Here is a 26,701-nt window from a genome sequence, read left to right as displayed (position 1 = left end):
TCGTATTCGTCCTTTCTTAAGCTTTCCCCTTCAACCACAAAAGCTTCTTGGGTAGGTTGAAGGGTTGTTATCCCTTTTTCAGTGGGAAACTTCACAGTGCCTTGACCAACTACAACTGCCATTCCGAACACACCTTGCCCTGGCCTTCCTATGATGATATCATAGTTGGAAGGGATATTGATCACTGCAAAAGTGAGTTGTTCGGTTCGTCCCTTTGTTCTTTCGCTGAACAAACATTAGGGGTTATTTGGCCTAAAGGCTTGGTAGGTATGTCTGCGATACATTCGATGGAGGATTCAGGCTGTTGAAGCTTTGAACGCTCATCGTCGCTGAGAGGGTTAAAGCATTTCAAGCTTTTAATCAGCTGAGAGGGTTAAAGCATTTCTCAAGCATGATTTTGGAGGATTCAGACTGTTGAAGCTTTGAACGCTCATTGTCGCTGAGAGGGTTAAAGCGTTTCAAGCTTTTCATCAGCTGAGAGGGCTATACTTTGTTTTCAAGGTCGACCATGTTCACTTCCTACTTTTATTCTTCAACCATTTTGTCCTTGACCCCTTTAACCAAGTGAGCAAGTTCGGAGTTGACGGCTTTTCCGATCCTTTTTTTGGGTTGGAAGCAATTATTGGTATGGTGACCTTTCTATTCGTGAAACTCACAATACTGGCTTGATTACCAATCTTTTGTTTTTTGGCAAAGGTTAAGGAGGGCAGAAGCTGTGTTTTACCCCTTCGGTTGCCAAGATCTCTTATGTAGCCTTGTTTAAGGCTGTAAAGTTTATGATTTTTTCTTGGATTAGAGGGTTCCGGCCTTCAGGCCTTCTGGAATCCGAACCTTTGAACCGTTTGTCATAAGAGCCATACTAGAAGCTCCAGTTAAGAGTCTTTTACTTTGTTCTTTGATGTCTACAGCTTATTCTCCTCGAATGTGGGCTTCAGCCCTTTCAAGTGTTTCTTCAAGGGTTTTGGGCAGACATTTATTGAAGTATCTTGTGAAATATTTGGAATTTAGCATTCATGAACCTTGCAACCCTAATCTTTTCATTGGCGTAAGTTAAATCTTTCTTCTTGTAACTTTCGATGAAGTCTCTGAGACGTTCATCATCACGTTGTTTGGTCTGGAAGATTATCGTGGCGTCATTGACATGCCTCTGTTGTTATAGGGAACTTTTGCTAAGATCGTCAAAGGTCTGAACGCTTCGTCCAGGAAGGTTATTGAACTATATGCGTGAAAACCCTTCAAGGGTTTGCATGAACATGAGACAACATTCGGAGCTGGGTCATTTTTCAATTCTTGCAATCCCGGCGAAGATTTGGAGGTAGTCTTTAGTACCGTGATGGCATCTTTATCTGGGTTTGAAACTTGTAATCAACGATTTGTTGGGAGAAGCAAGACAAGTTTGTTAGGCTTGTAGGGTTTTGAGAGGTCTTCTACTACCCTTGAAGCTGGGTAACCGCTTGAGGTACCCTGGTGAGTGGTTGGCACTTGGTTGATGAAATTAAGGTCAAAGCCTTGAAGGCTTTCTGTGTCATCATCCACTTTTCACGTGCTGCAAAGGAAATTTTTTCCATCATCCGTGTCATCAGCTAGGGTATAAGGTTAAAGCCTTAAAGGCTTTCTGATGGTACTCATGAAAGATGTCATCATCTGTGTCAAAAGGTTAAAGCCTTAAAGGCTTACTGTATAAGGCATTCCCACGGATGTGTTCATGACCATACCACGAGCCGAAGGCAGGGTAGCCATGGCTTGTTTTCACGAAGTAGCAATGGGAGGGAGAACACTTGAAGTTGGTGACTTACCTTAATTGATCAAGAGTGGTTTTATGCCCCATAGGTGCACCGGTTGTAACGGGTTGGGAGGTAAATAAGGGAAAAAAGGTTGGACTTGGCCTCCCAAAACCTTAAAGGCTTGAGTGGTTGGTCTGTCACACTAGGACCAACTTCAAGGTAAGATGTGGCTGAACGTGAGCTGCTAAAAGGAAGAGATGAAGGGCCATGTGATAATGAGGGTTCAGATTCCTCAAAATTTAGTCTTATTCTCACCCTTTTTTCTTTCTTTCTAAGCTCACATGCTAGTTGAGAAGAAATCTCACTTGTAAGAAATTTCTAGCTACTCACTCGGGTGTTAGATCTATGTGTTCCGGTGTATGCATTACATCGATTTGAGTAGGTGCAACCCTTGACCGAGATGGGTTTGTGTTTGAAAAGAAGTGAACTCTGGGAACATATCCCGTTGGAGTACTTTCGGGAGTAGAAAGAGGTGTAGATAAGACCGGTGAGATCCGACCCAGATTTGGTGTTAAATCGGTGTTGTTAGGCACCTGATTTACCTGACCGAGAGACTCGCTTTCAGACATGATGTAAAGAGAAAATGGAGCTACACAACTGGTCTTTAAGATAAAGTTAGCGGCGTAGCCCCACGGTGGGCGCCAACTTGTTGATGCAACAAATACAAGACCAAGGCCTGTAGCGATATCTCCGGGGTAAAAGGGTTCAAGGTTTCGATTAGCCTAACGCAGGTCGTGGGGTCCCCCCACGTTTGTAGCACGTGGAGGCGGATCACTTTGTTATTATTCACTTTCAATTCTGGCTTGAAGGGTTCAACCCAGAATGTCTATGTTAAGTGAGATAATATTGTAGTGAGCCGAGAATAGAACAAGCATGGAGCAAGTTCTAGAGAGAAGAAGTAAGATCAGAGATCAAGGGTGATCTGAGTTGATCTGGAATGGCTGGAATGAATGGCAAGAGGCTGTTATTTATAGGGAAAGAATATTCTATAAGAGGAAGCCTTTGACCAGTGATCCTTGGCTACAGTGGGGGACTTGCCCATTTGAGGGTTGAAGGGTTTAGACCTGCGGGTAAAAGCGTGTTCTCTGTGCACATACTCTCTTTTACGGCTGTGAGAGTGTTGGACACGCAGAGGGTGATGTGACAATGCTCTGACTTGTCTTTTTACTGTTCATGACCGTTGGACTATTTCCGAACCTTTTAACCTTTCAACCTTTTAAGCTGTTGTGTTTCTAATCAGGTTTATTAAGGTTTGAGCTACCCCCGTCATCAGGAACTAATATTTTAGAAACCAAAGATGTCTAATCATTTAGGAAGATGATCAAACCATTTTGGGCATGATTTCAAATAAAAGAATGGTTATACCCTTATAGAAGACCCTTTCAAGCAAGATTTTCCTATTATTCCACTTTATAAATCTCAATATTACTATATTGTTTTGACTAGTTACCAAAGATCTCTTTGAGTTTGATTTGTTTATACCAGTCTAAATTATATATGGTTTCTTTTTTTTTTAATTCTTTTATGAACCTAATTAAAAGGTATGTTATCAAATTTATAATTATATATGGTTTCTTTTTTTTAATTCTGCATTTGCTGATTCGGTTTATAATAATCTGAGTTACATTATGGAACTTTTGGTTTCCAAATTAAAAGGTATGTTATCAAATTTATAATTATCTTTATTAGATGATCTTGAAGTCTTGAACTCCTTTGTAATCACACCTTTGAGATGGTGATTTCTTCATATAGGTAAATGACTAGGTACTTAACGCATTTTTATATCACAATTCTCGCATTAACTGCTTTAATTTAAAAAAAAAAAAAGATAGGAATGTGTTTGTGGCTCAACCCAACAAGTGCCATTTCAATCCGAACTACCCAAATATGAAACAGAATGATGGTCAGCTTGCAATGCAAACTGAAATACATAAGATGATTTCGGAATTTAATAGATAAGTTCTAAATTCACAAGCATTAGACCATGTGTAGTGGTAATGCCATTACCCTTGGACGTTTTGCGTCATGTGGCAGCTCAGTCACCAATGGGGCATTATGGGGCGTTTTCTAAAAGGCCCTAACTATCTGCACACCAAGTTTGCCTATCTGCACACTTAGGGTTTACCTACGCAGCGTATTGGTCAATACGCAGCGTATAGGGTTAATCCTATACGCTGCGTATTGACCTATACTCAGCGTATATAAACCATGGATCTCAGTGCCTAATTACCAATCATTGCACAGAAAACAAGGTTTATATACGCTGCGTATAGCTCTCTACGCAGCGTATATAAACCATTAAACTTTTTTGGGTCATTTTGGTAGGTTTGAGGGATCATTTTTTCACAAAGTTTATATACGCTGCGTATTGACCTATACTCAGCGTATATAAAGGTCTGAAAATGTCATTTATACCCTTGTATTGAGGCTATACGAAGCCAAATACAAGGGTAGTAGTGTCATTTTTGTCTTATATGAGGCGTAGTGATCTATAAGGAGCGTATATTAAGCTCCATTTTTGTATTTTTTTTTTGTGTATTCCTTTGTTTATTTATAAAAAAAGGAAAATAACACCCGATACGATAATATACGATACGATATAACACCCGTATAGGCCTATAGGTGTGATTTAGGTCCCGTATTGACCTCGTATAAGCCTATAAGTGTGATATCGTATCGTATAGGTGTAGTATAGGTCACGTATTGACCTCGTATAAGACTATAAGTGTGATATCGTATCGTATAGCACAGTATATGTACCATATTGACCTCGTATAAGACTATAAGTGTGATATCATATCGTATAGCATAGTATATCTCTCGTATTGACCTCGTATAAGCCTATAAGTGTAATATCGTATCGTATAGCGTAGTATAAGTCCCGTATAGGCCTATAAGTGTGATATCGTATCGTATAGGTGTAGTATAGGTCACGTATTGACCTCGTATAAGCCTATAAGTGTGATATCGTATCGTATAGCATAGTATATGTCCCGTATTGACCTCGTATAAGCCTATAAGTGTGATATCGTATCGTATAGCGTCGTATAGGTCACGTATTGACCTCGTATAAGCCTATAAGTGTGATATCGTATCGTATCGTATAGGTGTAGTATAGGTCATGTATTGACCTCGTATAAGCTTATAAGTGCGATATCGTATCGTATAACGTAGTATAGGTCACGTATTGACCTCGTATAAGCCTATAACTGTGATATCGTATCCTATATCGTCGTATAGGCCTCTATACGAGACTTATATACTATACACTATACGATACGATTTGATGCAATACGATACGATACGATACGATGCAATACGATAAGATAATTTAATTTAAACGATTACAATATAATATATTTGTATTATACGCAGCGTAGTGGGTTAACCATATACGCTGCGTATTGACCAATACGCTGCGTAGATAAACCCTAATTTTGCTAGGGTTTGAATGCTAGAAGCACTTCTCAGTGACTGAATGGAACGAATTGAGTGATTCGCTTCAAAATCACGGGAAATATGAGATATTGTATGGAATTAAACTGGGTTTCTTCAAAGACTTTGAAGAACACGTTGATTGTGTGTTTGAATCATTTATTGGTGACGAAATCGCATTATAATGTACTGATTATTGAGATAGAAAGTGAAGAAAATGTTGTAAATGGTGGGTTTTGAAGTTACAGAGAAAGAAGAAGGGAGATGATTGGATAAAATTGACTAAAATACTTTTTTTTAAAATTTTGCTACATGTCATAATCCTATTGCTTCCTATCATTCCTAGCCAAAAATAGTTATCGATTTTTTTATATCCTCATTTAATCAAAATTAACTGAACCGAACTATTTATATTTTTATATATTTCGAACTTTTATACCTTCAGTTCATGTATTTCATATTTATACCCCTAATTTATGTATTTATACCTCCATTTCATGTACCTATACATTTATTTCATGTATTTATACCTAAATTTCCTGTATTTCTAATCAAAAGTTTTAGCCCAAGTTTGGTTTTGGCTATTAACCGAAATTAAACGAATCAAACAAAAAACCGTGAACCTAACTGAATAAACCAAATCGATTAACTGATAACGTATTGGTTAATAAAATATACTAATCGATGACCTTAATTCCGCTGAGGATAACAATGTAACCATTCGAAAAATGCACACCATAGCAATGTCTACCGCTGCATCACGCACGCACCTATCAGTTATTAACTAAAATCGATTATCGGTGAGAAATAACTAAATCGATAACCTTAACCAAACCGGAAACAGGCGAAACCGAACCGAAATCAACCAAATACTGGATTATCTGAAAATTGAAAACCGAATTAACCAAAAACTGTTTGTTAATTTTTTTTTACTCTCGTTTAAAACCAAAATTAGCTGAACCGAACTTTACTGAATTATTCGTATTTTCATATATTTCTAGCTTTTATACCTACAGTTCATATATTTCATATTTTATATCCCCCGTTTCGTATAACTTTCATTTCATGTATTTATACCTCACTTTCATATATTTCTAAGCAATGGTTTTTGCGATTAACTAATATTAAATGGACCAAACAAAAAAGGTCAATCTAATGGAATAAATCGAAGTGATTAACTGAAATCGATTGGTTAATAAAATAGACTAACCGATGACTTTGTTTTCGGCTTCGGTTGAGGATAATAACCGAACTGACCAAACCATGCACAAGTATTGCAATGCGATGTGTTGCTTCCGTCATATCGCGTACTAAAAATAGGGGGGCAATTACATATATCCCCCTGTAAACTTCATAAATTACATATTTACCCAACCCAAAATTTTATTTACATATATCCCCTTTCAAAAAACTAAAAATATCAAATATGCCCACTGTACTAAAATAAGATTAAAGAATGACCAATATGCCCTTTTTTTACAAGACCATAAATATATTATATTCATCCTGTTTACAAAAGCATAATCGTAATTGCCCTCAATTAACAATCAACTTCTTTGATGCTTGCCAAATCAACTTCAGAAGCCTCAGTTAATTCAACGTTCCTCCATTGATAGCCTGAAAAAAAAGCCCTCTAAAAACAAAGCCAAAAAAGCAAATCCTTCATTCCTTCATCAATTTCAATCAAATTCATGACAGAACCAAAACCTCTAAATACAATCCTTCTCATTCCGACTCAAAATCCAAATAATTTTACCATCAAAATCACAGAACCAAAACGTTTTAATATAGTAAATATGTGAAACAAATTCTCTTAGTTGTTGTATATAGTGAGTTAGTAATACCAATCTAATTTGATAATTAATCAAATTATTATCCCTGTTCCTAAAAACCATACCTATCTCAAATTGCATTCCTAATCATACTCGGATCTCATCCTTTCAACGCGCAACCAATTCCTTCTGGTATAGGAAACGTTGTGATTCTCGCAATTTGTCTCGCGAGAAACTCGTGTGACGGAATCCGGTTGTCAGAATCGTCGTCGACTAGTTTCGCCTTCATTTTGACAGTAATCTTCTTTTAGTATCATAGACCAGTCCGTAACATTGACCGGCTACAACGTCTCCGATCTGCGATTGTCGTTAAGGCAGGAGAGAAATCAAACAGTTGCAACGATTGATTAGAAAGCCATGGGTTTTTTTATGTTTCAAAGGGTACTTTTGTCAATTTGTCTTTGGTGGGGACATATGTAATTAAAATTTTAGATTGGGTATATATGTAATTAAGATTGTAAATAGGGGGGTATATGTAATTTTCCCAAAAATATGACACCGAACCCAACAAGGGGTTAAAGACTTTCGGAGTTGTTGGCTTGATTTTTCTTCGCAAGTCAACTTCAGTTAAGATATCTAGTTGGATGTCCAAAATCAATAATTCATCCGACGACCAAGCACATGAAAATCAACCAAAGGAGACGTTAAAGAATTGTTGACTTGGTTCTTCTTTAGAAACCGTTTTCTACACTTCTATAGTTATCCACATTGGAATAATATAAAATATTTGTACATGTATTTTTTTTTTAATTTATCAAATAGTAGCCATATTTCCAAAAAAAAAAAAAAGATACAATCTTCCTTTCATGGTTCGACTGTGGATATCTAGATAAAGTTTGTCTTGTTTTTTATTTCAAGATTTTACTTTATTAAATACTGCCTTCACATAATTGTTGGGAACTAATATTTTAGAAACCAAAGATGTCTAATCATTTAGGAAGATGATCAAACCATTTTGGGCATGATTTCAAATAAAAGAATGGTTATACCCTTATAGAAGACCCTTTCAAGCAAGATTTTCCTATTATTCCACTTTATAAATCTCAATATTTATATTACTATATTGTTTTGACTAGTTACCAAAGATCTCTTTGAGTTTGATTTGTTTATACCAGTCTAAATTATATATGGTTTCTTTTTTTTTTTAATTCTTTTATGAACCTAATCTAAGAAACATCCTTGGCTCTGCATTTGCTGATTCGGTTTATAATAATCTGAGTTACATTATGGAACTTTTGGTTTCCAAATTAAAAGGTATGTTATCAAATTTATAATTATCTTTATTAGATGATCTTGAAGTCTTGAACTCCTTTGTAATCACACCTTTGAGATGGTGATTTCTTCATATAGGTAAATGACTAGGTACTTAACGCATTTTCATATCACAATTCTAGCATTAACTGCTTTAATTTAAAAAAAAAAAAAAAAAAAGATAGGAATGTGTTTGTGGCTCAACCCAACAAGTGCCATTTCAATCCGAACTACCCAAATATGAAACAGAATGTTGGTCAGCTTGCAATGCAAACTGAAATAAATAAGATGATTTCGGAATTTAATAGATAAGTTCTAAATTCACAAGCATTAGACCATGTGTAGTGGTAATGCCATTACCCTTGGACGTTTTGCGTCATGTGGCAGCTCAGTCACCAATGGGGCATTATGGGGCGTTTTCTAAAAGGCCCTAACTATCTGCACACCAAGTTTGCCTATCTGCACACTTAGGGTTTACCTACGCAGCGTATACGGTTAATCCTATACGCTGCGTATTGACCTATACTCAGCGTATATAAACCATGGATCTCAGTGCTTAATTACCAATCATTGCACAGAAAACAAGGTTTATATACGCTGCGTATAGCTCTCTACGCAGCGTATATAAACCATTAGACTTTTTTGGGTCATTTTGGTAGGTTTGAGGGATATTTTTTCACAAAGTTTATACACGCTGCGTATTGACCTATACTCAGCGTATATAAAGGTCTGAAAATGTCATTTATACCCTTGTATTGAGGCTATATGAAGCCAAATACAAGGGTAGTAATGTCATTTTTGTCTTATATGCTGCGTAGTGATCTATAAGGAGCGTATATAAAGCTCCATTTTTGTATTTTTTTTGTGTATTCCTTTGTTTATTTATAAAAAAAAAGGAAAATAACACCCGATACGATAATATACGATACGATATAACACCCGTATAGGCCTATAGGTGTGATTTAGCTCCCGTATTGACCTCGTATAAGCCTATAAGTGTGATATCGTATCGTATAGGTGTAGTATAGGTCACGTATTGACCTCGTATAAGACTATAAGTGTGATATCGTATCGTATAGCACAGTATATGTACCATATTGACCTCGTATAAGACTATAAGTGTGATATCGTATCGTATAGCATAGTATATGTCTCGTATTGACCTCGTATAAGCCTATAAGTGTAATATCGTATCGTATAGCGTAGTATATGTCCCGTATAGGCCTATAAGTGTGATATCGTATCGTATAGGTGTAGTATAGGTCACGTATTGACCTCGTCTAAGCCTATAAGTGTGATATCGTATCGTATAGCATAGTATATGTCCCGTATTGACCTCGTATAAGCCTATAAGTGTGATATCGTATCGTATAGCGTCGTATAGGTCACGTATTGACCTCGTATAAGCCTATAAGTGTGATATCGTATCGTATAGGTGTAGTATAGGTCATGTATTGACCTCGTATAAGCTTATAAGTGTGATATCGTATCGTATAACGTAGTATAGGTCACGTATTGACCTCGTATAAGCCTATAACTGTGATATCGTATCCTATATCGTCGTATAGGCCTCTATACGAGACTTATATACTATACACTATACGATACGATTTGATGCAATACGATACGATACGATACGATACGATGCAATACGATAAGATAATTTAATTTAAACGATTACAATATAATATATTTTTATTATTTACGAATAATAATGTTTTTTTATAAATAATTTTCTTTTTTTATAAATAAACAAAGGAATACGATAATTTAATTTAAATGATAACAAAACAATATATTTGTATTATTTACTAATAATATTGTTTTTTATAAATAATTTCCTTTTTTAATTTTTATAACTCATAATATTTATATTATTTTTTATTTTTATAATTTATATTTGTATTATTTACCAATAATATTGTTTTTTACAAATAATTTTCTTTTTTTTTTATAAATAAACAAAGGAATACACAATAAAAAAAATACAAAAATGGAGCTTTACCTACGCTCCTTAGAGGTCCCTACGCAGCGTATGAGACCAAAATGACACAACTACCCTTGTATTTGGCTTCGTATAGCCTCAACACAAGGGTATAAAAGACATTTTCGGACCTTTATATACGCTGCGTATAGGTCTATACGTAGCGTATATAAGGGGTGGTAAAATTATTTTTAACCCCAAACCTGTGGTAAAATTATCTTTTTAACCCTTATAGTGTATATACGCTGCGTATTGACCTATACTCAGCGTATATAAAGGTCTGGAAATGTCATTTATACCCTTGTATTGAGGCTATACGAAGCCAAATACAAGGGTAGTTGTGTCATTTTTGTCTTATATGCTGCGTAGTGATCTATAAGGAGCGTATATAAAGCTCCATTTTTGTATTTTTTTGTGTATTCATTTGTTTATTTATCAAAAAAAGGAAAATAACACCCGATACGATAATATACGATACGATATAACACCCGTATAGGCCTATAGGTGTGATTTAGGTCCCGTATTGACCTCGTATAAGCCTATAAGTGTGATATCGTATCGTATAGGTGTAGTATAGGTCACGTATTGACCTTGTATAAGACTATAAGTGTGATATCGTATCGTATAGCACAGTATATGTACCGAATTGACCTCGTATAAGACTATAAGTGTGATATCGTATCGTATAGCATAGTATATGTCCCGTATTGACCTCGTATAAGCCTATAAATGTGATATCGTATCGTATAGCGTAGTATATGTCCTGTATAGGCCTATAAGTGTGATATAGTATCGTATAGGTGTAGTATAGGTCACGTATTGACCTCGTATACGCCTATAAGTGTGATATCGTGTCGTATAGCATAGTATATGTCCCGTATTGACCTCGTATAAGCCTATAAGTGTGATATCGTATCGTATAGCGTCGTATAGGTCACGTATTGACATCGTATAAGCCTATAAGTGTGATATCGTATCGTATAGGTGTAGTATAGGTCATGTATTGACCTCGTATAAGCTTATAAGTGTGATATCGTATCGTATAACGTAGTATAGGTCACGTATTGACCTCGTATAAGCCTATAACTGTGATATCGTATCGTATATCGTCGTATAGGCCTCTATACGAGACTTATATACTATACACTATACGATACGATTTGATGCAATACGATACGATACGATGCAATACGATAAGATAATTTAATTTAAACGATAACAATATAATATATTTGTATTATTTACGAATAATATTGTTTTTTTATAAATAATATTCTTTTTTTATAAATAAACAAAGGAATACGATAATTTAATTTAAACGATAACAAAACAATATATTTGTATTATTTACCAATAATATTGTTTTTTTATAAATAATTTCCTTTTTTAATTTTTATAATTCATAATATTTATACTATTTTTTATTTTTATAATTTATATTTGTATTATTTACCAATAATATTGTTTTTTATAAATAATTTTTTTTTATAAATAAACAAAGGAATACACAATAAAAAAATACAAAAATAGAGCTTTATATACGCTCCTTAGAGGTCCCTACGCAGCGTATGAGACCAAAATGACACAACTACCCTTGTATTTGGCTTCGTATAGCCTCAACACAAGGGTATAAAAGACATTTTCAGACCTTTATATACGCTGCTTAGAGGTCAATACGCAGCTTATTTAAACTTTGTGAAAAAATGATCCCTCAAACCTACCAAAATGACCAAAAAAATCTAATTGTTTATATACGCTGCGTATAGACCTATACGCAGCGTATATGACCCTTGTTTTCTGTGTAATGATTGGTGATCAGACACTGAGATCCATGGTTTATCTACGCAGCGTATTGGTCAATACGCAGCGTAGTGGGTTAACCATATACGCTGCGTATTGACCAATACGCTGCGTAGATAAACCCTAATTTTGCTAGGGTTTGAATGCTAGAAGCACTTCTCAGTGATTGAATGGAATGAATTGAGTGATTCGCTTCAAAATCACGGGAAATATGAGATATTGTATGGAATTAAACTGGGTTTCTTCAAAGACTTTGAAGAACACGTTGATTGTGTGTTTGAATCATTTATTGGTGACGAAATCGCATTATAATGTACTGATTATTGAGATAGAAAGTGAAGAAAATGTTGTAAATGGTGGGTTTTGAAGTTACAGAGAAAGAAGAAGGGAGATGATTGGATAAAATTGACTAAAATAACTTTTTTTTTAAATTTTGCCACATGTCATAATCCTATTGCTTCCTATCATTCCTAGCCAAAAATAGTTATCGATTTTTTTATATCCTCATTTAATCAAAATTAACTGAACCGAACTATTTATATTTTTATATATTTCGAACTTTTATACCTTCAGTTCATGTATTTCATATTTATACCCCTAATTTATGTATTTATACCTCCATTTCATGTACCTATACATTTATTTCATGTATTTATACCTAAATTTCCTGTATTTCTAATCAAAAGTTTTAGCCCAAGTTTGGTTTTGGCTATCAACCGAAATTAAACGAATCAAACAAAAAACCGTGAACCTAACTGAATAAACCAAATCGATTAACTGATAACGTATTGGTTAATAAAATATACTAATCGATGACCTTAATTCCGCTGAGGATAACAATGTAACCATTCGAAAAATGCACACCATAGCAATGTCTACCGCCGCATCACGCACGCACCTATCGGTTATTAACCAAAATCGATTATCGGTGAGAAATAAGTAAATCGATAACCTTAACCAAACCGGAAACAGGCGAAACCGAACCGAAATCAACCAAATACTGGATTATCTGAAAATTAAAAACCGAATTAACCAAAAACTGGTTGTTAATTTTTTTTACTCTCGTTTAAAACCAAAATTAGCTGAACCGAACTGAACCGAATTATTCGTATTTTCATATATTTCTAGCTTTTATACCTACAGTTCATATATTTCATATTTTATATCCCCCATTTCGTATAACTTTCATTTCATGTATTTATACCTCAGTTTCATATATTTCTAAGCAATGGTTTTTGCTATTAACTAATATTAAATGGACCAAACAAAAAAGGTCAATCTAATGGAATAAATCGAAGTGATTAACTGAAATCGATTGGTTAATAAAATAGACTAACCGATGACTTTGGTTTCGGCTTCGGTTGAGGATAATAACCGAACTGACCAAACCATGCACAAGTATTGCAATGCGATGTGTTGCTTTCGTCATATCGCGTACTAAAAATATGGGGGCAATTACATATATCCCCCTGTAAACTTCATAAATTACATATTTACCCAACCCAAAATTTTATTTACATATATCCCCTTTCAAAAAACTAAAAATATCAAATATGCCCACTGTACTAAAATAAGATTAAAGAATGACCAATATGCCCTTTTTTTATAAGACCATAAATATATTATATTCATCCTGTATACAAAAGCATAATCGTAATTGCCCTCAATTAACAATCAACTTCTTTGATGCTTGCCAAATCAACTTCAGAAGCTTCAGTTAATTCAACGTTCCTCCATTGATAGCCTGAAAAAAAAGCCCTCTAAAAACAAAGCCAAAAAAGCAAATCCTTCATTCCTTCATCAATTTCAATCAAATTCATGACAGAACCAAAACCTCTAAATACAATCCTTCTCATTCCGACTCAAAATCCAAATAATTTTACCATCAAAATCACAGAACCAAAACGTTTTAATATAGTAAATATGTGAAACACATTCTCTTAGTTGTTGTATATAGTGAGTTAGTGATACCAATCTAATTTGATAATTAATCAAATTATTATCCTTGTTCCTGAAAACCATACCTATCTCAAATTGCATTCCTAATCATACTCGGATCTCATCCTTTCAACGCGCAACCAATTCCTTCTGGTATAGGAAACGTTGTGATTCTCGCAATTTGTCTCGCGAGAAACTCGTGTGACGGAATCCGGTTGTCAGAATCGTCGTCGACTAGTTTCGCCTTCATTTTGACAGTAATCTTCTTTTAGTATCATAGACCAGTCCGTAACATTGACCGGCTACAACGTCTCCGATCTGCGATTGTCGCTAAGGCAGGAGAGAAATCAAACAGTTGCAACGATTGATTAGAAAGCCATGGGTTTTTTTATGTTTCAAAGGGTACTTTTGTCAATTTGTCTTTGGTGGGGATATATGTAATTAAAATTTTAGATTGGGTATATATGTAATTAAGATTGTAAATAGGGGGGTATATGTAATTTTCCCAAAAATATGATACCGAACCCAACAAGGGGTTAAAGACTTTCGGAGTTGTTGGCTTGATTTTTCTTCGCAAGTCAACTTCAGTTAAGATATCTAGTTGGATGTCCAAAATCAATAATTCATCCGACGACCAAGCACATGAAAATCAACCAAAGGAGACGTTAAAGAATTGTTGACTGACTTGGTTCTTCTTTAGAAACCGTTTTCTACACTTCTATAGTTATCCACATTGGAATAATATAAAATATTTGTACATGTATTTTTTTTTAATTTATGAAATAGTAGCCATATTTCCAAAAAAAAAAGATACAATCTTCCTTTCATGGTTCGACTGTGGATATCTAGATAAAGTTTGTCTTGTTTTTTATTTCAAGATTTTACTTTATTAAATACTGCCTTCACATAATTGTTGGGAACTAATATTTTAGAAACCAAAGATGTCTAATCATTTAGGAAGATGATCAAACCATTTTGGGCATGATTTCAAATAAAAGAATGGTTATACCCTTATAGAAGACCCTTTCAAGCAAGATTTTCCTATTATTCCACTTTATAAATCTCAATATTACCAGTGGCGGATACAGGAATTTTTTTATGGGAGTGCGGAAAATTTTTAAAGATTTTAGGCCCATAGGTATATAAAAAAATTTCAGTTCATATTGGGTCGGATCCGGTCGGTTCGGGTCAGGTCGGGTCGGGTCATGTAAAAACAAAAGTACATCAAGCTAAAATTTATATAATCATTAAAAGCAAGGCAAACGTCGTTACAAACATATTTAAAATGTCGACGTACGGGTTTTCATTTTTTGAAATCTTTTCAAAACATTATCTCGAGCTACTTTTCAATTTATAAATCTATCCAAACATATAAATCGATCCATAAGTTCATAAAACAACACTAAAGTAGTAAACATATGAATCGCTCCATAAGTTATCGCTCCATAATTTTCAATTTTCTTTTCAAGACCTCCTAATCATCGATTAGTTATGTCTTTTAAGTTGTAACAACCAAAAACTCATCTAAACAACAACATCACTCTATTAAAGTCTAGAATAACCAAAAGACATCAAAATACATAAAATTTCAAACATTTTTTATCATCTCTATAACTCTATTTCTTCTAAAAAACAACAATAACATTAAAAAACTTAGGTACCTTGTATTGTTTGGATTCCGTTGAGTTTGGTGGTCGGATGTTTGCGATTTCCGGCAAGAAATTGGAGTTGGATGACTGTTGTTGGCTGTTGCGTATTGACCTATACTCAGCGTATATAAACCATGGATCTCAGTGCCTAATTACCAATCATTGCACAGAAAACAAGGTTTATATACGCTGCGTATAGCTCTCTACGCAGCGTATATAAACCATTAGACTTTTTTGGGTCATTTTGGTAGGTTTGAGGGATCATTTTTTCACAAAGTTTTTATACGCTGCGTATTGACCTATACTCAACGTATATAAAGATCTGAAAATGTCATTTATACCCTTGTATTGAGGCTATACGAAGCCAAATACAAGGGTAGTAGTGTCATTTTTGTCATATATGAGGCGTAGTGATAAAGGTGATCATTTTTTCACAAAGTGATTGGCCACTTCAAAAAATGGATACGGCGTGGAAAATAAAATGCTACAACGATTTTTGACCAAAAAAATGGCCCATGGGAGCCGTCTAAATGGCGTGGGGAGGCGTTTTTGAACCAAAGCACGCCCAAAACAAGGGCCACAACGGTGGTCTTAAAAAACTACAAGGAAAAGTATTTTAATAGAAAATATTTTATCAAACTGTGTAGCCTGTACGTGATGAGGAATAAGTGGATGGCATTGGCTTTTCATTATTTCCATGCCTTCACACCTAAGACATTAACTGCCGAAAACTTATTATATAATGGCCAAAGCTTGATACATTGGTATCTTCAATTTACCATTATTCCCAAAAATGAATTTAAAACAACCAATTAGTTGCTTATCATCTTCCTCTCCTATCCATTGCCTCGTTTATGCTCTTGTGATATTTCTAACTTCCACCACCATCTCTGCTTCCTATGGTGGCGGGAATGATATGGATCAACAGGCTTTGCTGAAGATCAAGTCAATGATCACCAAAGACCCCTATGGAGCTCTGACCTCATGGAACAATTCTCGTCATTTTTGTGACTGGAGAGGTGTTACATGTGGGAAGCGCCATAGACGAGTGGTTTATTTACAACTAATCTCTCAAGGTCTAGAAGGCTCTTTGTCTCCTCATGTAGGAAACCTCAGTTTCCTCCATGGGGTTTCTCTCTTTAACAACAGCTTTCGAGGAGCCCTCCCTCATGAACTTGGTCGTCTATGGAGGCTACGTTTCCTCTCTCTTGAACTTAACAAGTTCAGTGGGGTTATTCCCTCCAACATATCTGGTTGTTCTAACCTTGAAGGGATTAATCTTTCTAGTAATGAGCTAGTTGGAAGCATACCTAAGGAGATAAGTTTCCTCTCCAAACTTACTATTGTGTCACTTCATGATAATAAGTTAACAGGCGGAATCCCACGTTTCTTGGGGAATATTACATCTATAGAAGAGTTCTCTGCTGCAGGAAATATGTTTTGTGGGAGCATTCCAGACACCTTAGGCCATTGGAAAAGTTTAAGGGTATTTCTCTTGGGTGATTGTAATTTGAATGGATCCATCCCTCATTCCCTTTATAATAACTCACTCCTAGCTAGATTTAGCTTGGCACAAAATCAATTGACGGGTAGTCTTCATCCAGCCATAGGTGCAATGCTCCCAAATCTTGTTGGCATTCAATTACGGGGTAACCATTTAACCGGACCTCTTCCTGTTGATTATATCATAAGATCATGGGTAAAACATAAACCCTAATGATGTAGATTCAATCATAAACAATAAAATAAGAGGTGTGTACCTGATTAGCAGTCACCACACCAGAGAGGGAAGTAGACGTCATGTTCGTCAGATTGGTCTGGTTCCCCTTTAGGATGTATCTTCTTGATGGTAGTACCGAGTTCTTTAGGGTTGAAGAACTCGTAGTAATGGAGAGAGAGGAGGGCGATTTTAGTGTGATGTTATGAGGGTCTAACCCTAATCCCTCTCTAGTAATCTCCTTATATACACCCAAGGGGAAACCCAATTAGTTAATTAGGGTAATCTGGCCCATCAACAATTACCAACTAATTTATTATAGGTTTAATATATTTTGATCCAAATAATATAAATGATTATAATGGCTACACAATTAAATATAAATATAATAATTATATTTAATCTTACATTCTCCCACTTAGCCGAGTAATCATTTATCATGAGTATTAGATTAGTCTGATCAGAAGTTAATACTCATTTTAGCCTTAAACAAGTACTATAGCAGAGAAATACAGCCGTTGAATCATTATGCGACTCAGGACCCCCATTAGTCATACTATAGCCTTAATTTAAAACCTAACAGTTATGATCAAAATACAAACAAGCCCTTTAGCGTTTGATTTGTATTTATAGTTGTCTATATGTCATTACACCGGCAGAACATATGTAAGAGACATACAAAATCAAACTGATGAGGAATATTAAAAGTTAATCATTCATAGTACGATATGCAGTTGTACATAGTCATCAATAAACCCGTGATTATTATAAGCGCTTACATAATAGTTATGGGTGATAGACTTTTAGTTATAGGATCCTTAAGCATATCATGAATGCATTCGATACAAAGATTTAGTTTCCTCAATTCGTTCATAAACGAATAATTAATTGTGTATCGAAATTTAATGCAGCACCTCTCGAACTGTTACTGTTCAAGGAGACATGGTAGCTGACTTTATCACAATAAGTCTTCAATATATTAATTATATGGAGTTAATAAACTTATGAGTCCACTGATAAATTTCCAACAACATTTAGTGACTATATTATGTCGTTATAACTTAGGTTGTTATTATCAGTTCATTATGACTCCTCCATAAGATAGGTTTGTCTGCTGACATAAAGATATACCCGAAATTACATTTTGTCATCTTTTAATATCACAAAGTTAGAGTAATCAACCGGTTTGAGTTCTCACTTCTTCTTTAAATTATAGCCTCTCGTTTCCTTTAAAGATATTGTAATACTCTATTAGATGCTTCACGTTTATCTAGACATATCTAGTGTGTTGCAATGTGAGTAATATCTAAACGAGTATAGACTTGAACTTACATAAGACTTCCAATTAATGAAGCGTAAGGAAATAATCTCATTTATCCTATTATCCTCTAAAGGAGAGCAGTACTGTTTGTTACATATGTAAGGACCAATTTAATGTTAAACTTATGGAACGGAAGTAATGTCCCATTTGGTCTATCTCAACATGTTATGATATCTATTATGTAAGAGATATCTCTGAGATCTATTATATCAAAGTTTGTGTTAACAATGCTTTGACTTATGTAACATATATCTGTCAAAAGAATATCATCTATATAGACAAGTTTAATTTAGTTGCTCCCACTCATTTTGAGGTAGGTTCATTAATCCACTTGATTCTTGATGAAAATAATTACGTTAAGATCACATTATGATGTTTGCATTAACCCATACATGGATATTATTGGCTTACAATGAAGCGTTCTTTAACCTTCAGTTTGAAACTTTAGGTTGTTATTTAATGAACATGTAAATGTGTCAGCCATTGTTAGGGAAAATTCTTTTAATGTTCATCTAATGTAGCTTTAAACTATTATAAGCTACTAGAACAGTGATGATCCTCAAAGAAATCTTTGATAATTTATCTCTTCCTAAGTATAACCTTTGACAATCAATCATGCTTCTTTGTGTCTTAACGTTTATATAAGGATTTGGTTTAGTTATGAACACTCTTAGGTAATTCAATCAAATCCCAAACGTTATATGAACACATAAAATCAGTTTTACTAGAAAACGATTTTATTCTATTTAGAAGATTGATTAACTCTACTGGCTTAATTTGAAGAGATAGGATCAGTAAACTTTTCCAAAATCCATTTCAACTTCAGTTAGGGAGGTTATGTAATCATCAAAGTTAGTAGGTTTTTAAACCTAGATGACCTCCTGAGTTGATTGTTGGGTTTGTTAGAAGTTTCAGTTTTATGGATTAGCTCTTGATTAGGTTTCTATCATTTCTAGGATTCTAAGTTTGTAAGAGTTGGTGCAGTATGGTGTACAAGAGGTGTAATCGGAGTTAAATTTGGAGTGAAATTTAATGACACTCTTCCCCCCGTCTCTTGTATTCTTTGCAAGTCATTATAAGGACTTTGACTGCTCCCACTGACCTTAGAAAACTTTAGGAACTCAGCATGCTTAGGGTCAATATTTAACGACCAAACAAATTCTAATAGAGAAAACATATTAATGAACATATTAATGACGTTAGTCATTGTAGTTTCTCTTGTTGAGGATTATGTTAGGTTAGATAAGATATCTAAGTGTGTCCACAATTAAGTAACAATGAAACTTTTGTAAAGGTAGCTTTAGATTTTAAGGAGATAAGTTTTGATAGAACAGTGTCAAGATGGAGCAGTGTCTTGTATAAGAGGTGTGTAAATTGAAGTAATATAAAGTTTTCACTCCCCACCTCTTGCAACTATTGCAAGTTATTATTAAGACACTTAATGCTCCCACTGATTTTTTAATATCTCTAGAATGCTACAAGAGAAGTTTCAATGAGCTACGTGACGTGGGAACCTATCACATATACGTTAGACTTTATTTGATTCCTTTAATGTCCAGATATCATGAGAAACTTTAGGGACATATTTAATAGAAATCTTATTAAGTACATATATGAATAGATTTCTTTTAAAAACTGTGGGCCATATACGACAAATTTAGATACAAGTAGATAGTCTTTAAATGATAAATGAATTATGTCTTAATGTTCCATTTGGAATAAGTTCCACGAATGTCAATGAATGACTTATGATGGACCCATACTTATTCCTTGAGCCAAGTGATATTTAGGGCTATAACGTCATGATTTAAAAAAACACTTAGAATGAGATTAGATAAGAAATCATCCTCATTAACCATGTCATGATTTCTCATGAATTTTGGTTATAATGGATGAAATTTGTAAGTCTCATTTTCCTTCTGTCAAATTTTTTCATTTGCATGATGACAAAAGTTGTGAAAGTGTAAGGTATCATCTAGTTTTATCTTAATAATGTTTCAATCCAGGTATTTAGAACAAATAAGATGAGAGTTTAAGATAAGTGTGACTTTATGTTGACTATGCAAACCTCACAACCTTCATAACATTGCTTAATTATGATACTATATTCTGATTAATACTCAGAATATATAAGGTATCGAAAAGCGTTGTTAGAAGACTGCTCATTATGGTTCTTATAGTCTTAACATTTAATTTTGTCACTAACTCTCATGTTAGTTATTTGTCGAGTTCTGGTAAAGAAACGTGTGGAACTAGAGTCAACTAATCATGTGTTAATAGGAATATTAAAATTAGCAGACTTAGATATCATAGGAAGTGACTACCTAATTAATTCATCCAACTGTTCTTTAGAATAATGGATAGTCTCGTTGCTTATGTTTAGTCTAATGACATAATTATGCAGTGAGATTTTCCTTTGAAGAAACTAAAAGTTGGAATTTTTACTTGTAATTTGTCTATAGACCTTAAAACAATCCTCTTTTAAATTAAGTGGTTGTAAGGTGAGTAACAACTTATTTTCCAGCTTTAAACATTTATTTATTTGTACATATGTTGCTTATCAACACACTCATTATATTTTGGTACTTTTGAGTGTTATAGTTGATTTATAAGGCATCAAATTGTACAAGTGAAAATCTTAGTATGTAATGTACTGGAAAAATGTACTTATTTCCATGCGTAAGCCCTTAACTTTATGGGTCATGGTATCGTACATTATTATGTATTCACATATAACACTTAACTTTATAGTTTAGAATTTTAAAAGAAGGCATGCATCTTATGAGTTCTAGTGATTATTCCATATATAAGAGATTAGCCTTAGGGAAATCTTAATCTGGAATAACTTTAGTGATAGCATTATGTTAGAGAGTTCTTGATTATTATAAGAGACATCATGTTCGATTTGTCCTGATCATCATGCTCTAATTTTCTTCTTTATAATCTTTATCAGAAGAGAGCAATAGGATTATCGTGTCTTAAGAAATAATCAAGGATTTAATTTAAGAGCTAATTGCAATAGAAACTTTAAATAAAGCAAACATTTTGGGTTTAGGAATTAGAGTGGATGAGATATAGGTAGAAGTAAATTATAGTGAGTAAAATTATGGGTACTTAAAATAAAGCAGACGAAAAGATCATAAAATTATGTAAGGATCATTGATATAAGGATCATTATATGAAGAGATTGTGATATGTCTATTACTAACATCAAAATAATAGACTTAGTAAAGTCCTACTTAAACAAAGACAAATCAGCTTTGGCCAGAAGTGTAATCATTTAAGTATGTGTGCAAAGTAATCGTGACAAATCAGCTTTGGCCAGAAATGAGACAATCACTTTAGTTATGCACTTGTCAAGCATGCTAAACATAAATGAATTAAATCAGCTTTGGCCAGAATTAAGACATTTCACGTTTGTAATGCATACTTAACATAGCTTTTATAATACTTGAACAATAAATAGATGCATCAAATCAGCTTTGGCCAGAAGTGATACATCAGAAGCTCATTCAAGTTAAGCCATTTTGGTTTTGTAAAAGATTATTTGATCCTTATTAATTAACTAAGTATTTACAAAACCAATTATTAATTAGCTAAGTCTTAGTTCACATTAAACAGCCTAAGTTTTGAGATTTCGAGTCATGGTCTCGAGTCGTGCTGTTATGGTTTCGAGTCGCAACCTTAGTCTCGAGTTATGCTGTTATGGTTTCGAGTCGCAACCTTAGTCTCGAGTTATGCTGTTATGGTTTCGAGTCGCAACCTTAGTCTCGAGTTATGCTGTTATGGTTTCGAGTCGCAACCTTAGTCTCGACTAATCACGTTATGGTTGCGAGTCGCAACCTCATGGTTTCGATCAATCACGTTATGGTTGCGAGTCGCAACCTCATGGTTTCGAGTAGCAACCTCATGGTTGCGAGTAGCAACCTCATGGTTGCGAGTAGCAACCTCGTTAACAGCTGTTTTGTGATAAGGTTGAATCAACTAATTTTAATGGATTTGATTATAATTTCAAAATATCTTATGTGTATCTATCCAAGTTAATTATTCGATTATAAATTTAAAGATAATATTTTTATTCGAAACTTGGAGACGAAGATATATAATTTTAGAAAATATAATCAAATCCTAATGTTATCCGAAAATAAAGGGTTCTTCTTTAAAGATTAATGACCATATATAATGAAATAATAATCAACAAAAAATTGATTTCGATACACTATGCGGCAAGTATTCAAAAGCATATTAATTGTATAACTTCAAGCCACTAAAAAAAAAATTAAATCACCCCACTGAAAAGCTGGTGATGAATTATTACTTTAGAATCTTGATAACTCAAATTGAATCAAGATATATATATATATTAGAATATATCACGTCAGAAATTTATATGTATATGAATGATAGAATAATTATAAAATATTAAAAGGTAACAATTATCATTCATTCTCAACACATTCTGGGATTACGAATTCTTTTGCAAAGTCAAAAAAGTCAAAAGATTTTCAATATATTAAACTAATGGCTTCACATGTTGATTATATGCAAACTGATTTCAGAAAAAATAATATATCCATTAGATTTATTTAAGTTATTTGAATCCGTATATCCCATCAAAGCAAACTTTGTAATCGAATTAAATGATTGAATTTATATAATCAACATCGCTCTGATACCACATGTTGATTATATCATAAGATCATGGGTAAAACATAAACCCTAATGATGTAGATTCAATCATAAACAATAAAATAAGAGGTGTGTACCTGATTAGCAGTCACCACACCAGAGAGGGAAGTAGACGTCATGTTCGTCAGATTGGTCTGGTTCCCCTTTAGGATGTATCTTCTTGATGGTAGTACCGAGTTCTTTAGGGTTGAAGAACTCGTAGTAATGGAGAGAGAGGAGGGCGATTTTAGTGTGATGTTATGAGGGTCTAACCCTAATCCCTCTCTAGTAATCTCCTTATATACACCCAAGGGGAAACCCAATTAGTTAATTAGGGTAATCTGGCCCATCAACAATTACCAACTAATTTATTATAGGTTTAATATATTTTGATCCAAATAATATAAATGATTATAATGGCTACACAATTAAATATAAATATAATAATTATATTTAATCTTACACTTCCACCATCCATTTCTAATTGTTCCAGATTAACAAATATTGAAATGAATGAAAACAAGTTCAGTGGGAAGTTGAAAATCGACTTTTCAAAAATGAAAGATATCAGTTATATATCATTATGGGAAAACAACTTTGGAAGCAACGAACCTGATGAAATGCAGTTTATTGATACTTTGAAAAATTGCACCCATTTAGATACTTTGGATCTTGAAGAATGCAACTTTCAAGGAGTGCTCCCCACATCCGTAGGTAATCTTTCTGTTCAACTCCGTCATCTATTATTTGGAGGAAATCAGTTACATGGAAAAATCCCTGTATCAATTGGTAATCTTGCTGGTGTGAATTTGTTATTATTGGAAAGAAATCAATTCAATGGAAACATCCCATCAACCATTGGTAACCTTCATAAAGTCCAAAGACTCTCATTATACAAAAATCAGCTTTCAGGGCAAATTCCCGATTCCATAGGGAACTTATCATTGTTGAGCGGACTTGTTTTAGCTTCAAACAAGTTAGAAGGGGCTATTCCATCAAGCCTTGGAAATTGTCAAAATCTATTGGAGTTGTACCTTTTTGATAACAAACTTAGTGGGAAAATACCTATACAACTTTTTCAACTTTTATCTCTGTCCATAATATTGAATATTTCTCAAAACCAATTGTCCGGTTCACTTCCAACCGAGATTGGAGACCTCGTCATGTTGAGCGCTATGGATTTATCTTATAATAATCTATCGGGTAACATTCCTAGTAGCCTTCATACTTGTGCTAGCCTTTCAAGTTTGTTTCTTAGAGGCAACCTTTTTGAAGGTACGATACCGCCATCATTAAGTTCCTTAAAAGGATTGGTTAAACTCGATATTTCTCACAACAATTTATCAGGCCAAATTCCCAGGTTTTTAGAAGCTTTACCATTAGAATATTTGAATTTATCATACAATGGTTTTGAGAATGATGTACCAACGATTGGAGTGTTCGCAAATGCAAGTGCATTCTCTGTTGTGGGTAATAGTAGGCTTTGTGGTGGCATTGTTGAACTTGGGTTACCCAAATGCAAGGAGACAAAGAAACATAAAAAGAAGTTTCGTTTGTTTGTAATAATCATTTTGATTGCATCCACACTTTGCCCCATAACATGTTTAACATATGTTTGGTGTAAGAAGAAAAGCAAGAGCCAACCATCCCAATCATCAATGGGCGAACGATTCATGAAAGTTTCATATGGTCAACTTCTCAAGGCTACAAATGGATTCTCAGAAGCCAACTTAATTGGAAATGGTGGGTTCGGTTCTGTTTATAAAGGAATCCTTGAAGAAGACAATAACAGATTTGTTGCAGTCAAAGTTTTATATCTTCAAAATCGAGGAGCTGAAAGAAGCTTCATAAGAGAGTGTGAAGCCATGCGAAGCATTCGACACCGAAATCTATTGAGGATAGTAACTTCATGTTCAAGCGTTGATTATCAAGGAAATGATTTCAAAGCCTTGGTATACGAGTTCATGCCTAAAGGAAGTCTACATGATTGGTTATATTCAAGTGAACGTACAACAAGACTAAACCTTCTTCAAATAGTAAATATACTTATGGATGTAGCATCTGCACTTGATTATATTCATAATCTCTGCATACCAAGTATCGTTCATGGGGACTTGAAACCTAGCAACATTCTACTTGATGATGATATGGTGGCTCATGTTGGAGACTTTGGTTTAGCTCGAATTCTTGGAACTTCATACACAAACAGCTCAACCGGAATTAAAGGAACCATTGGTTATGTTGCTCCAGGTATAATACACTTCATATTTAGTTGTTTATATTGTTTCCTTCAATTCTAAACCAATTGCTTATGAATTATAGAGTATGGTCTTGGAAATGAGATGACAAGTAATGGAGATGTCTACAGTTTCGGTATACTTTTGCTAGAGGTGATGACTGGGAAAAAGCCGACCGACAACTTCAATGAAGGCTTTAGCCTTCATAAATTTACTTCTATGGTCTTGCCAAGCAATGTAATTGATGTTATCAATGTTAACATTTTGTATGTTTATCAAGAGGATGAAACTTTTCTGCAAAACAAGAAAGAAAATGTAAAGAAAATTGAGGAATGTTTGGCTTTAATACTCAAGATTGGAGTATCATGCACTGTGGATTCTCCAACAGAAAGAATGGATATAAAAAAGGTTGTATCTGAATTGAAGCATATTCTTGATACACTTCAAAATATTTGAGATAAAGTTCGGAGAATGTGCAAGTTCGTTCTTTTGGGCCTAACACCAAGCTTCGATTGGAAAGTTAAAAGACCCCACCTCTTGGATATGGTATATCATGTGTGTTATCTCTGTAGTTTTCCAATGCATGTTTGTAATTTTGCCTAAATTTGTATTGAAAACCATGTTATATAGTCTTTGTTGTAAAAAAAGTTATCTAGTTATCTTAAAATTACAAAGATGCACGCTAGAATCTTCATCTACATCTCTATAATTTAACGGACTATCACAATTTTGTAATTTTTTAAGAAACAATACTTCATCTACCACAACTCATTTTCCATATGTATCTTTATTTCACCCACAAACACTTATTTTATTATTTTCTTTATCTTTTATAAATATGAGAAACATTTATAGTGATGATGAATAGTGGATCTCTATATTTTGAGAATCACTATTTATAAAACTATAACTTTTAGAGATGGAGATGGAAAATACGAGAAATTTCCAAATTTTAGAGATAGAGATAGAAATGAAGATTCTATTGTGAATGCTTGCAATTCATAGGGTTCAGTGATGCAAGAAATAGTAGGGGTGAACACAAACTGAAAATTACCGAAAACCAAACAGTTATTGTTAGTGCATTA

General features: G+C 34.1%; 2 protein-coding genes across 2 annotated transcripts; both read left to right on the top strand.

The window, feature by feature from the left end:
* Positions 1–16,430: 16,430 nt before the first annotated feature.
* LOC110875801 (LRR receptor-like serine/threonine-protein kinase EFR) lies at positions 16,431–23,719 on the top strand. The gene is made up of 2 exons (XM_022124003.2): positions 16,431–17,365; positions 23,410–23,719. Exons 1-2 carry the CDS (start codon positions 16,467–16,469, stop codon positions 23,432–23,434), a joined length of 924 nt encoding a protein of 307 aa, XP_021979695.1. The 5' UTR covers positions 16,431–16,466; the 3' UTR covers positions 23,435–23,719.
* A 49-nt stretch (positions 23,720–23,768) lies between these two features.
* LOC110874377 (receptor kinase-like protein Xa21) lies at positions 23,769–26,228 on the top strand. The gene is made up of 2 exons (XM_022123082.2): positions 23,769–25,629; positions 25,702–26,228. Exons 1-2 carry the CDS (start codon positions 23,787–23,789, stop codon positions 26,070–26,072), a joined length of 2,214 nt encoding a protein of 737 aa, XP_021978774.2. The 5' UTR covers positions 23,769–23,786; the 3' UTR covers positions 26,073–26,228.
* The last annotated feature ends 473 nt before the right edge of the window (positions 26,229–26,701 follow it).

This window comes from Helianthus annuus, chromosome 9 (assembly GCF_002127325.2).
Source record: "Helianthus annuus cultivar XRQ/B chromosome 9, HanXRQr2.0-SUNRISE, whole genome shotgun sequence".
In the NCBI taxonomy this organism is placed as follows: Eukaryota; Viridiplantae; Streptophyta; class Magnoliopsida; order Asterales; family Asteraceae; genus Helianthus; species Helianthus annuus.
The sequence above is the reverse complement of the archived record's forward strand: the minus strand, read 5'-3'. Positions and strand labels throughout refer to the sequence as shown.

Excerpts from the sequence above, each read along its gene's own strand:
- LOC110875801 (XM_022124003.2), top strand. The coding sequence starts at position 16,467 with ATGAATTTAAAACAACCAATTAGTTGCTTATCATCTTCCTCTCCTATC. Across the intron at positions 17,366-23,409 it reads CCTGTTGATTATATCATAAG|ATCATGGGTAAAACATAAAC; the intron begins ATCATGGGTAAA and ends TTATATCATAAG.
- LOC110874377 (XM_022123082.2), top strand. The coding sequence starts at position 23,787 with ATGATTATAATGGCTACACAATTAAATATAAATATAATAATTATATTT. Across the intron at positions 25,630-25,701 it reads CATTGGTTATGTTGCTCCAG|AGTATGGTCTTGGAAATGAG; the intron begins GTATAATACACT and ends TATGAATTATAG.